Source organism: Parus major, chromosome 3 (genome assembly GCF_001522545.3).
Source record: "Parus major isolate Abel chromosome 3, Parus_major1.1, whole genome shotgun sequence".
Lineage (NCBI taxonomy): Eukaryota > Metazoa > Chordata > Aves > Passeriformes > Paridae > Parus > Parus major.
In genome coordinates this window covers 87,978,107-87,990,449 of record NC_031770.1, presented here as the reverse complement: position 1 = coordinate 87,990,449, position 12,343 = coordinate 87,978,107, and the positions used below count along the sequence as shown (strand labels likewise).

Sequence of the window (12,343 nt, the reverse complement as noted above, 5' to 3'; positions counted from 1 at the left end):
TTCTGTCTGGAGAAGTTCATTAGAGAAGTCTATTAGAGAAGGACCTATACCAAGTGTATTGTTGGATCTGCAACACCATCCCTGGCTTTTAGTAAAATCTTTTAGATAATTGTGCACTAAAGTACAGAATCTGAATTGTCTTGGGGATCAGTATTTGTGGTGCTCCTTCTACTAAACCATAATCCTATGCATCATGCATGTCTATATCGTGCTCGTTTTCTCTGCTATTGGCAGAGTTTAGTTTGCAAAATTCCAAATCAGACCTCTTGGACAGTAAAGGACTAGGGCCCTCTTAATGAAGTACATATGGGCAGAAAGGCTCTGGCAAATGGGCAGTACATACAAGAAGTATCTACAAGTACCCATAGAAACAAGAAGTATCTATGGAAGACAAAGGCAAGGGTAAAGGGTGGTGGTGGCAGGCTGCCCAAACTATCTTCAGTCTGTGCATGGGGTGAGCAGGAGAACAAGGCATGACTTACTATGAGCTCTGCTCTAAAGCACACCAAAGTCAGCCTGAGCTCAGACCATCCACCCTGTTTGTTCATGACTCTCCACCCCAACATGTTCTTTTTGAAGCAATGAAGAGACCAAGGCTTGGTCAACGTACACAGCAAGATGGTCAGACAAAGTATCTCTAAGAATTCCCACACTGCTTCCCTAATAAGCTATAAACAGCAATAGGAAACTCCGCCCTTAACATAAACAGAAATCTTGGTACTCTGCATCAAGCCCCTAACTACAATTTCTTCTCATCTTATGCTTTAGTATTTCAGTCAACCCCTGCAGAGGGAAGCAATGATAATTTTCTGGCTAAGCACAGACATTGCTGGCAAGGTTTTATTATTTTTTTCCTTTAAATGACATACCAGATGAGAGAAGTAAGTAATTTGGAGCTGTACTATTTCTTTGTTAGGTGTGCACATGGTAAGTCTCATAGGACTGGAACATACTATTACGCAAGATATTGGAGAAAACATTTTAAAATACATATCTGACCAAATATTTTGGGCATGCTATTTCACTGTATTGTATTATTATTTTTTGCTCAGTAAGCAGGCATTTTTATGAAGCTAAATGGCTGATAAGGTGCAGAAATACAGATTGTGTATTTAATGGTCCATTTGTTCTTTAAATCTTTGAAATGAGAAGCATGTAGCTCTGAAAGTGCTCTCTTTGAAATCAATAGGCTACTTGAGGCATTAAGTGCCACTCAACATGGGTAAATAGGACCACATGTCCTGTCATATGTTTCAAAAGAAAATGTTTTAGTCGCAGATTTTAAACATATTAGGTATCCTGGAGGTAGCTCAAATTAGTAGAAAACATATCTGATGACTAAATTTAATAGCTGTTTAATTTACTAAATTATGTGACTATAAATATTCTTTCTTGTATCAAATTATCACTACTAGTTCTAGCTGCATTATAATATACTCCTCATAAAGTTGATATATTTTTCATTTAGTTGCCTGGAACATACACTTGCAAAGAAATTACAGGTTAATTCAGATGATATAAAGCAATGTCATAGCAAGATACTTCCAACTAATTTTTGTTTTTATATCAGAAGCAATATCTCCTGTGACAATTCACTCTTGCAGCAAAAATTGAGCTGAATTTTTTTAAAACAAGTTGATGTACATTTGATAAGACTACCTACCTACACAATGACATGATGGGTGCAGCTAGTAATGTATAATTACTTGAAAGTGTTAAAGTATACTTGATGGGGTTCACATTTAGTTGTGACAAATCCTTTTTAAAGATACTTTACTGGATATAAAAATACTTATAAAGTTTTTTTTAACCACTCAAGTATCACTCACTACAGCAGTTCCAGAGCTGAATGTAATTCTGACAGGCATTTACACCAGCAAAGCATTCAGTGAAAAACATGGCTAAACAAAAAAGCAAGTAAAAGGTCCTCTGGCCTTGGGAGTGTAGAACTCTATATGTATACATCACTTTCTTGCTCAGTGAGAGCCACACTAACTCAGTTAAAATCTGTGTCTTTTCTTGTTAAAATTTTATTTGCCTTTCCACAACCTTACAAGTAGTTTTAGCCATGCATAGCAGCACTTTCTGAATAACCGGCTGAAGGACCCTTTTATCCTTTAGCTTAATAGTGAAAATTATGCCATTCCATATTTAATAAACATGCACTGACTGGCACATTAATGGATGAGTGTGTGAGGTGCACGTTTATAAAAATGGGATAATTTTTGTTGCCTCATCTTACTGACACAAATCAATATAAGATGTGAATGTAGCTTTTCCCTATGTTTCCACATCACAAGGACAAAAAAATAAATTTCCAAACTTATAAATTCTGAGAGTTGCTTAGAAAATAACTGGTCGAAAACAGATAGTTTCAGCCTTACTTCTGCCATGTAACTCCCTTCTATAGTTTACCTTGATGGTGGATGCCAACAAGAAACAGGTTAACATCGCAAGTATTTTTTAAATTTCCTTCTGGTTTTCCTAAAACATGGTATGAGATGTCCTTCAAAACTTATCACCAGTAAAAGATAAAAAAAGGGCACAAGCAAGTTCAGAATAACATCAAATAAGAAAAAGATGTAATGACTTGTTACAAAAAAAAAATACACTTAATTTGCACCAATTTTAAACGCACAGCTGCTCACATTTTTGATTCATCTGAATCTCTGTATATAAACTCTGTCATTATTACTTTTTGATAGCTTTCTAAAGTACTCCGAGATTTTGTAAAATGTAATATGGAAAATAAACCAGGAAATTTACATGAAAAAATAAGATTATAAAAAGTATACTTTGGAGAAATAATATAAAAGAACAAATGCCTACCTTTGTGTTTGGGTGGCATAACTGTTATCATATGCCTCATAGCTTGGATCATCATATTCACCCCCATATCCATCATCGTATCCCTAAGGGGAAAACAGAACACCACAGCTTAGAAGAGTGATAATTCAAAGCATATTATTAAGCTGTAAAAATAAATTGCGTCATCACGTGCGTGTCATGTTTGCCCACGACAATGTGAAACACTCAGCCAGCTGAAGGGAATTGTGAATCGTGAAGAACCTGCACATTGCAAGAGTAAAGAAATCAGACACTCATTTAAGAACTCAGCTTATTCACTGATAAAACTGTGGTGCGTTGTCCAAACCACAGTGCTTCAGTGGGATCTCTGTAGAATATCAATAAATAATAATAAAACCAACAATTTCTAAGCAGTTTGTTACATAAATGGTTCCATAATACCTACAGGTGAAATAAACAAATGGCAGGTCAAACATGTTGACTGTTCTACACTATTAAGAATGGTGTTGTGATAAAATCTTTATATTCAGTCTATTAAAAACATGCAAAACAAGAAAACAAAACATCGCAACCTATGAAAAACAATATTTGTCAAGCAAGTAATGGCATATGACTTTTGTAAATAATGCAGAGTAAGCCCCTTTACTTTAACTGAGCATCCTACTCTTTTTAAAGGCATGCTTTTCTGTGACAAATTAACCAACACTTTAGTACAGGTTCCTCCCATCTAACTTAATGTTCTCACTGAAAAGATCAGACAGATACTCAGTTTGCCAGAGAGACACAAGTGACTTCAGAAGGTGGTTCAGCTCATCTATGATTTTCATATTTCTCTATGATTTTTGGGAGCCAGTATTTGTAATTAAATTGCAATGAAACATTTTGTTGTCAAAAGCAAACCTTGCTGTTAAGGGAAATGCTAAAGGACATAGCGGACTTAAAGAACTTTGACTTGATACTAATTACAGCAAAAGGCAATTTTTCCCCCCACAAGCTAAGGAAAGTTTAGTCAGGCTGGGGAAGAAGGGACAGCATGAGGCAGCTCCAAAATAACAGCAGCCCAATAAAAAAGCACTCTAGTACTTTGGGTCATAAGCACCCAAAGCACAGTTCGTCTGGTACTTCATTATTTCTGCTAATTAAAGTCCCCAGCAGTATTGAACAAGACTTCACTGGTATTCCTAAATTCAAGAAAACATTCTATGGAGGAAGCATTCAGTTATGTTTCCTTAGGTCAAGCATATTAAATTAGCCTGTTCCTCTGGGCTACCCAGCAGTGAGGGTGTAAGTGTGGATTCCAGGCAGGAGGTTTCATCCCTGTGGTGCTCTGAAGTCCTGAAGGAAGGACAGGATTCTGCAGGGTCTTCACTGTGTCAGCTGTAGTAAGGCAAAATCTTTCTGGGCAGAAGGAATATCCATTTTAGAACTGGGAACTGCCTCTCCCAGAATCTGAAGTCCACAGAAATCCCATCATCTTCCATTTTGGGTGGTAATGCACCGTTTTGACTTGTCTGCATTAGTAGGAACTCACAGCAAAAAGTACAACTAAAAACATATCCCTGCAGATGACAGTGATACATTTAACATTATATAGCTAAATACACAGTCTTGCTTCTGGGGACAGGATGAGAGAAACAATGCACCCCAAGAGAGAGATGTTAGTCACATTGATTAGTATGCTGCTGGGTGGGATCCTGCCACTGCCAAAATGAGCAAGATGGGAGTTCCTATATAAAGTCAAATAGCTACAGGACAGACCTTTCAGCCTGCTTACCCAGCCATCTGAGAGAACAGGAAAGGCAACACTTACAAATTAGCTCTCTCAGTTTCTCGATGCCTGAGGTGGATCAACGTTCAGCATCAGCAGGGCAGAGAACACTTGTTAATATTTGACAACTCTGTGGGTTCACGTTACATATTTTAACAGCCTCCCTCAAGGCTCTGAGCAGGTCAATACAGTGCAAATGGTTCAAGTGGAATGGTTGGAAAACAAAGGATAAAAGCACAACGTACCTTTAATAAACAAAAAGTATTTATTGGATAATGTTTTGTTTGTGCCAATCTGTATGAAAATTATCTTCTAATCCTACAGGTGAAGTCTTTGTGTAAGTAACATACCTGTATTTATTGTAAGTTTAATACGTTGTACCATACCCAGACATCCATCACACCTTTAGGTATCTAGAACTGAGACCCAAAATAGCTCCTTTCACATCTTTGAAGTGTCTCAAACTCACTGAGCAGTTTTGTCCTCTTTAACCTTCAGATCCCCAGAACCTACAACTTTAATGTTTGAAAATACTTTCTTGGGCAGGCACTTTGAGAGATGAAGCACCCAGCTCCCACCTAGACCCTGCTGAGATCAGAAGTTGTGAGTCTGAGGGTGTCCAAATTCACATATTGTGCTCTGCGTGTGATGAGGATGGTGCTCCAAAAGCAGTTCTGTATAAATCTAGAAAACAAAACCCAGGATGCCCTCCCAAAATGCAGTGTAATATTTTGCTCAGCACTAGAGTCAGAACTTCATGCACTTTCTAGGTCTATTAGTGCTTCTATAAAAACCAACCAACCAACAAGCAAACTTTTCCTGTGTAGAAGTCTTTCTGTCCCATAGTAACTGCACCACCATTCAGAAGAAAAAGCCTACTACAATGAACTGAGAAATAGGGAATGGGGAGCTATTAGAAATATTCAAAGTCAAACTGATAGCCATTTCTAGGCTAAGTTTTTATGCCAGGCTACCTTTATTTCAGGTATTTTTTAATAAAACAATTTTCTAAAACATAAAAAACCCCAACAAAACCGCTTTACTTTGTGTCAAGGGAAAGGTGCCTTCCAACAAACAAGGGTCTTCCAATGACTAGGATTTGCTCTGACCCTAGAATGATACACCTTGGATGTGAGATAAAAGAACAGAAATACACATTTGAAGCTGCAATGGCACTAAGAATGTTTATTAACAATTATGCATGATTTTAAGGAGTTTTCGTATTGTTTGTAGAGTTGAAAAATAGTAACAAATAAAGATGGTAAGTTAAATTAAAATTTAAAATACAGCTCAATTTAAACTGATATGAAAATGAGCTTATTTAAGTATTTATCAGTCTCTCCCCACAAAATGCAAGACTGGGAAAACTCTTAGGAGAATCTCAGAACAGCATCTGAAATTAGTATTTGCAAGGCTCATTTCAAGAGGAAATACTCCCTACTCTACTACTGATAATGAAAATTATCATCAGCGGAAAAAGGGGTGTAGAAGCAAAAAGGGGCATAATTGAAAAAAGCTTATGTTCTACTACCTGAGAAAAATTTAAGTACCAATTTGATTAAACACTCAAGAGACTATTGAGAAGAATTTATTTTACTTATTTAGATTTACTCAAATCCTCTTCTATTTTCACATGCTGAAAAAATATCAGAAATACAAACAAGATTTTAAGTATCATTAGTTACAAGGGTATCATAATAGAACACAATCTGATCTCTTTAAACAAGAATTTCCTTCTTAGTGTTAAGTCCCTGTTTCAAGCAATAACATCCTATACTCAAATGCACCAAGTTTAAATCACCTCTTCCCTGAATAGCCTTAGAAAATACAATTTTCACAGCATGCTCTGAAAAATGGTAGGTTTCAACTCTGTGAAACCAAGAAGTTAAATAAATCTAATACTTCTAATGAAAACTGCCCTACTCACAATATATTATGTATGTCCTCATAATACATGATAAAATACACCATATGAGAGTTGAAACAGATTTATTTTATATAGAAAATAGCCCAACTCTTTCTAAGGTAGAAAACTGCAAAATAGCTAGACTTTAAAAAAGAAAAAAAAACAAAACACAAACAGTAAGTCAAAATAAAGTGAGTTATGCAACTCAGTATTTTGCTTGGCAATCACGTGAACATGAAAAATACCTGCAGTCAGAGAATGGGAATATCCCTTCTCATTAGCTGTATCCAACAGTACACAAAACTTAGTCCTGTACCTCAGAGAAGGTGAAGGTATATATATCCACCTCAAGTTGTAACTCTTAAATAAAAGCAGTTAAGGGGCCCTTGCAGTTTTCAGTATTTTCTTCACCTTGCTTTTATGTTGCTGTCTCACTCTTTTCTGCTGTGACTGGGCCACATCCGTGCTTTCTCACACATCCACATCACCCTACCATGGAAAGTTAAAGTCAGTTGTCTACCACTAATCTAGCAGTAAGGCTCACAGGGTATAGATAAAATATTTTTAAAGGATAATTCATACTATTGACACATACTTGAAAACAAGTTGAATTTCTCTTTAAATGAGAACTTTCTATCCAATTATATAAAGGGAGCCCAGAATGGATGTGTTAAATTTAGATATGGGATCTTAAGGTAAGCAAGATAGTTCACAATTTGAAGGAATTTATTGCTCATATTGAGAGCAGTCCTAAGAGAAAGAATTTAGAGGTGCTGGCTGATGAGAAGCTCAACATGAGCTGGCAATGTGTGCTTGGAGCCAGAAAGCCACACACGTCCTGGGCTGCATCAAAAGCAGTGTGGCCAGCAGGGCAACGGAGGGGATTCTGCCCTACCCTTCCATCCTTGGTATGAGGTGTTAGCCTCATCTGGAGTCCTGCATCCAGTTCTGGGGTTCCCAGCCTGAGAAGGACATGGACCTGTTGGAGTGAGTCCAGAGTGGGGCCACCAAGATGATCAGAGGGCTGGAGCCCATCTTCTATAAAGACAGACTGAAAGAGCTGGGGTTTTACACCCTGGAGGAGGGTCTGGGAAGATCTTAGAGAACCTTCCAGTACCTTAAAGGGGCCCTCAAAAAGCTGGAGAGGGAATTTTTACAAGGACATGTGACAGGTCAAGGGAGAATGGCATATTAAGAAGTTTTAAGACTCAAGTTGCCCAGAGAAGTTGCGGATGCCCCATCCCAGGAAATCCCCAAGGTCTGGTTGGATGGGGCTTTGAGCAAACCTGATCTAACAGGAGGAATCCCTGCCCATGGTGGGGAGTTTGGAACTACATAATGTTTAAGGTCCCTTCCAACCCAAAGCATTCTGTGATTCTAAGGTCAGGGTAGCTCTAAGTAAATGTAGAGGAACACATCTCAGTGTATTAATCTTATATAATTTAGAAAAATAGCAATTTATTCTACCAACTACAAAGAGAAGTAATAAAAATTACTTTATATTTGGACTGTTCAGTGTTGAAAACCTTTAGTTAGAGCAGATGAATCTCATTGAAGTATCTGGGAAGTTTATCTGTTGCTGAGCAAGGATTCCCAGAATTGTCATTTATATTTAGGAACTGAAATTCTGACTAAATTATTCCATAAGTACATATATCTGTTTTTATAGCTGGCCATGGATTCTTCAGCTATACCTACAGTATCAGAAAAATGCAAATCTAGATATTATCAGGTTTTGAAGATACTATACATATATATCCCTCTGCACTGGAAGATTTAACAAGCATTTTGAAGGTGAACTAAAAAATAAGTAGAGTAGAACTATATCCATCAAAATTATAATTAGTAGTAACAACAACAACAACAACAACAACAACAAAGCTGAAATTAAAATGGTAATACCAAGCAATTGAAAAATCAGAGCTCTGTGTCAGGGACTTCATAAACACAATGTATGAACTAGAGTCTACAGCGCTGAGACAACCCAGAGTAGACAAGCTCGCTAGAGCCAAGGATGTTGTCTCAACACACACAACAAGATCGCTCTTCTTCACCCCAGCAATGGGAAACACCTTCATAAAGGAACGGTAAAACATAAAAGAGAGGAAAAATTCACATATGCTCATAGAAATATAATTAAAGTTTCAGTATAATCACAGTCATGGAGATTTTACAAATTCACAGCAGAGAACATTCATGTCCTCATATTTCAATGGTTTAAATAAATCTCTTGCAGAACAATTGGGGCAGTAAGAATGAGTGAAACTGAACAAGTTTACTACCCATACAAAGACAGGGCAGAGGACATGCAGTGCCAAAACAGGCACAGTAAAACAGGATCTCAAATATTTCCAAAAAATTGCTATGTATTCTCCTAAATGTAGGCTTAATTTCTTTCTTTCTTATTTTTTTCAACTAAGTGCAAAATGAATGAATAAAAAAAGACATTTTGGTGTACTGCAAATCAGAACAGAATAAAAATGTAAACAAAAATCTTATAGAAAAGTGACTTTTTTTACTCCTTTTATATTTACAAGACCAGAGTACAGCACAATTTGCTGCTGCAATTATTATAATTCAGCATTCATCTGATTCACACCCCTCTTCAAATACTTCTGTTTGCTTTCTTTAGCAAATGAAGCCAGATTAAAACTTCTAATCCTTGTGTCTGTACAATCAACTGCTGCTTACATCCATTTAACTTCTTGCACTTTTACCCAACTTTGCTGTCATTGACTCTGAAACCCTTTTCTCTCCCATTTACTTGTGAAGCTTTTCATATTGCCTCTCCCTATGGAATATCATCCTAACCAGTGTGACAATCCTTTACTCAGTTCCCACTCCACAGGAATGTCTTGCAGAAATATCTTCCTTCCAGTATCAATAAAATGACCTATTTTAGTAACAAGCAGCAAGTGGAGATGAAAAACAATCCAATTTTATCTTCTTTCTGCAGTAAGATGCATTTTTGTATTTTTCTATGACTCTGAAATTCCTGAAGAAAGGGTTTTTTAATTGGTATTTTTACTGATGACATGTACTGCTTTACATAGCACTTGAGTGATAATATATTACAGAAGCAAGTTGCTCTGGTGACATTCTAGCACATAAATGCCATTTAAATGAAAGATTTCTTTTTCCTGTGGACTGAAATGAGTAGAATTAGAAAGCAGCCTTCAGCTGCCAAAGGAGGATGGGCTGCAATACACCCACTATTGCTTTTAATACCTTTATCATATCTAATATTCCTCTTTACAAAAATCCCAGCAAATCAGTTGGCAAACCTCTTGTGTATCCTGATTCTCCCTGAGCTGGAGAGAGAGAGAGAGCAATAGATAGAGCTGGCTCTGTCCATGGAGCAGTAAGATTTAGTGAATCAGAGATACAGAAATTACAAGTATCTACTAAAAAGTGACAACTCTTCTGCCCAAGCTTAGTAACTTATTAGTGGTTTGAAGCCTCTCACTGTGCTTTGAATTGCTAGACACAAGGTCTTATATGCTACATAAACTCTATAATAATTCAGGAAATTATATTTCCAGGCCTTGAATGGCTGGAAATTCCAAGAAATTTTACTTTTTATTTTCCAGCCCTTGAAAACTGGATAGTCTATCTCAGAGCTTCAAAATGTTCAAGTAAATGCTGTGGTACTAGCAAGGAGCACAAATGCTTTTACAGATGCTGAACAGGACCTTAAACAGCATTTAATTTTAAAACAAATTTCACTATGATGTATTATTAATGCTGGAAGTAGGCTATTTAAATACAACTTGGCCAAATACAAGATACTGTGCTCTAGCAAATACATCCTCAGATTTTATAAGCTGTCCATGTCTCCAAATTTATAGAATTCCCTAAAGAAAAGACTTGTAGGAGTCATGATGATTAACACCTATACAATTTTACTGCAGCACTGAAGAAAAAAGACTCCTCAAAAATAGCCTTCTATTTATGTCAAGAAATGAGAAGAAAAGATATAGGTTAATTTTTTGTGCAATCCTATTGTTTTTGATCTACTTTTATCCTCTATTTAAATATATTTAACCATTAAGGAGTCCATGAATTAGTAATATACAGCAGTTAACAAACCTTCAAGTGCTCAAAACCCAAGGCAAATAAAGATTTATTTATTTATTAATCCTGAAGCTGGTCTAGATGAGTGTTCAGTCACTCTTAATGTTGGAATCTTTATATCGTAATATTTGGAAGATGCCCCTGCCATTTTCATAAATTATAGTTCTTGCTTAATCAAATTCAAAATTTGAGTTCATCACATATTTTCTGAAGTCTAATTTTATAGAAAAGTATTTCTAAAAATAATTCTAGACAATTAATTTTAAATTGTCTTCAACATGTGATTTATGCATTTTGCATAATTTTTGAGTCCATGCATAAACATTTTAACTCTTCCATTCATTTTTCTTACCTTATGAAAGACCATACAAGATTGTTCAGAAGACATAACAATGGTACCTCTTATTTAGAATTGGTTCAAACCATCCAGCTAAACAGTATTTTATCAGTACCATGATAACCTTTGATTACATTTTTTAAGCTGTAAACTGAATAATGTGCTCCATATATATATGTGTATATACACACGTTTGAATTGGTTAAACTTTGTACTCAGTTTTTAAGTGCTGATACAATGAAATTTACTATCAACAAAATAATTAGCGTTTAAAAATTAAGAAAATCAGTCACTAAAGAAACTAAATGTTGGTATCAGTTGCGGAAGAGATGAATTTATTGTTTTTTCTACGTATGACAACGATTAAGCTTATTATACAAGTGTTGCTTGCACTGAATGCAGCAATGTTTGCCCTGCTGCTAATCACATTTGAACAAAAATGTTCCTGAAAATTCTTCTTGATCCTGCATACTTCAAAGGAGTAAAATCCAAATTACCTACTCACAGCATATTCTTAGTGGCAATATTTAATTTTCTAACAGATATTGTCTGATTGGGAAATACACTTTAGCAAGGATTAAAGGCTTTTATTCTTGGATTTAAAAAATATGTAAGAAGAGTGAACTCAATTAGCACAATCTTGTAAGGAATTATTCATAAAGGCCAGGTATAATTAAAAGAAAACACGCAGATTGTAATGGAGCTTCTAATTTTTGAATACAATAATGAGCAAAACAGGATAGAGTAGTTAATACTTACTGAGGTAAGTTAAGGTAGTGTTTAACTTGTTATTGCCTCAAGTTTGAACATGCAATTAGAGAAATTTGGGATGGAAAAGAACAGATCATCTATTAGAAACTCTTGTCAAATGTGATTGCTCCTTTCATCACGTTTTTAGTGCTTTCTCTAATCAAATGCTAAATATTGCCAGGAGTAGGGATTCCACCATTTCTCCTGGGAGACTGTCTGACAGCCTAATAGATCTTTGTGTCAGTCACCTCTGCTAACTTTATCCCATGTGACTAAATATATCCCACTGTACCAGGGAGATGCATTCTCACAACTCCATATTCTCAGTGTCCTCCAATGTCTGTTTTATATTCTTTCATTTTCTTTTAAAAATTACTCAAATATTAAGATTCAAAGTCAATGCAACCCTGATACAGAGAGAGATCCACTGATCAGCTCAGTAACCAGTGAGGACCCCCAAATCTTCACAAAAGTCTCACACATATCCTTGCCTTCACAATTACAGTCCAGGAAATTGTACTGGTTGTCTTTGACTGTAGTGAATCAAAAATGTTAAATACTACCACTAGCATCCTAAAGTGAAAGCCTTCTAAAGGAAGTGTCTATCAGTAGTGATAGATGAGCTGCCTGAATTAAATCTTTAAAGTCTGATGGAATTTTTCTGCATTAAAATCCACCCAGAATGTCTGTATGGATCTCA

General features: G+C 36.1%; 1 protein-coding gene across 1 annotated transcript in view; it reads right to left on the bottom strand.

The window, feature by feature from the left end:
• The window catches only part of KHDRBS2 (KH RNA binding domain containing, signal transduction associated 2), a 124,080-nt gene that overhangs the window by 24,900 nt on the left and 86,837 nt on the right, over positions 1-12,343 (bottom strand). Inside the window, exon 5 of the mRNA XM_033512931.1 lies at positions 2,830-2,912. Coding sequence (XP_033368822.1) covers positions 2,830-2,912 — 83 coding nt within the window. The remainder of the gene's footprint in view (positions 1-2,829; positions 2,913-12,343) is intronic.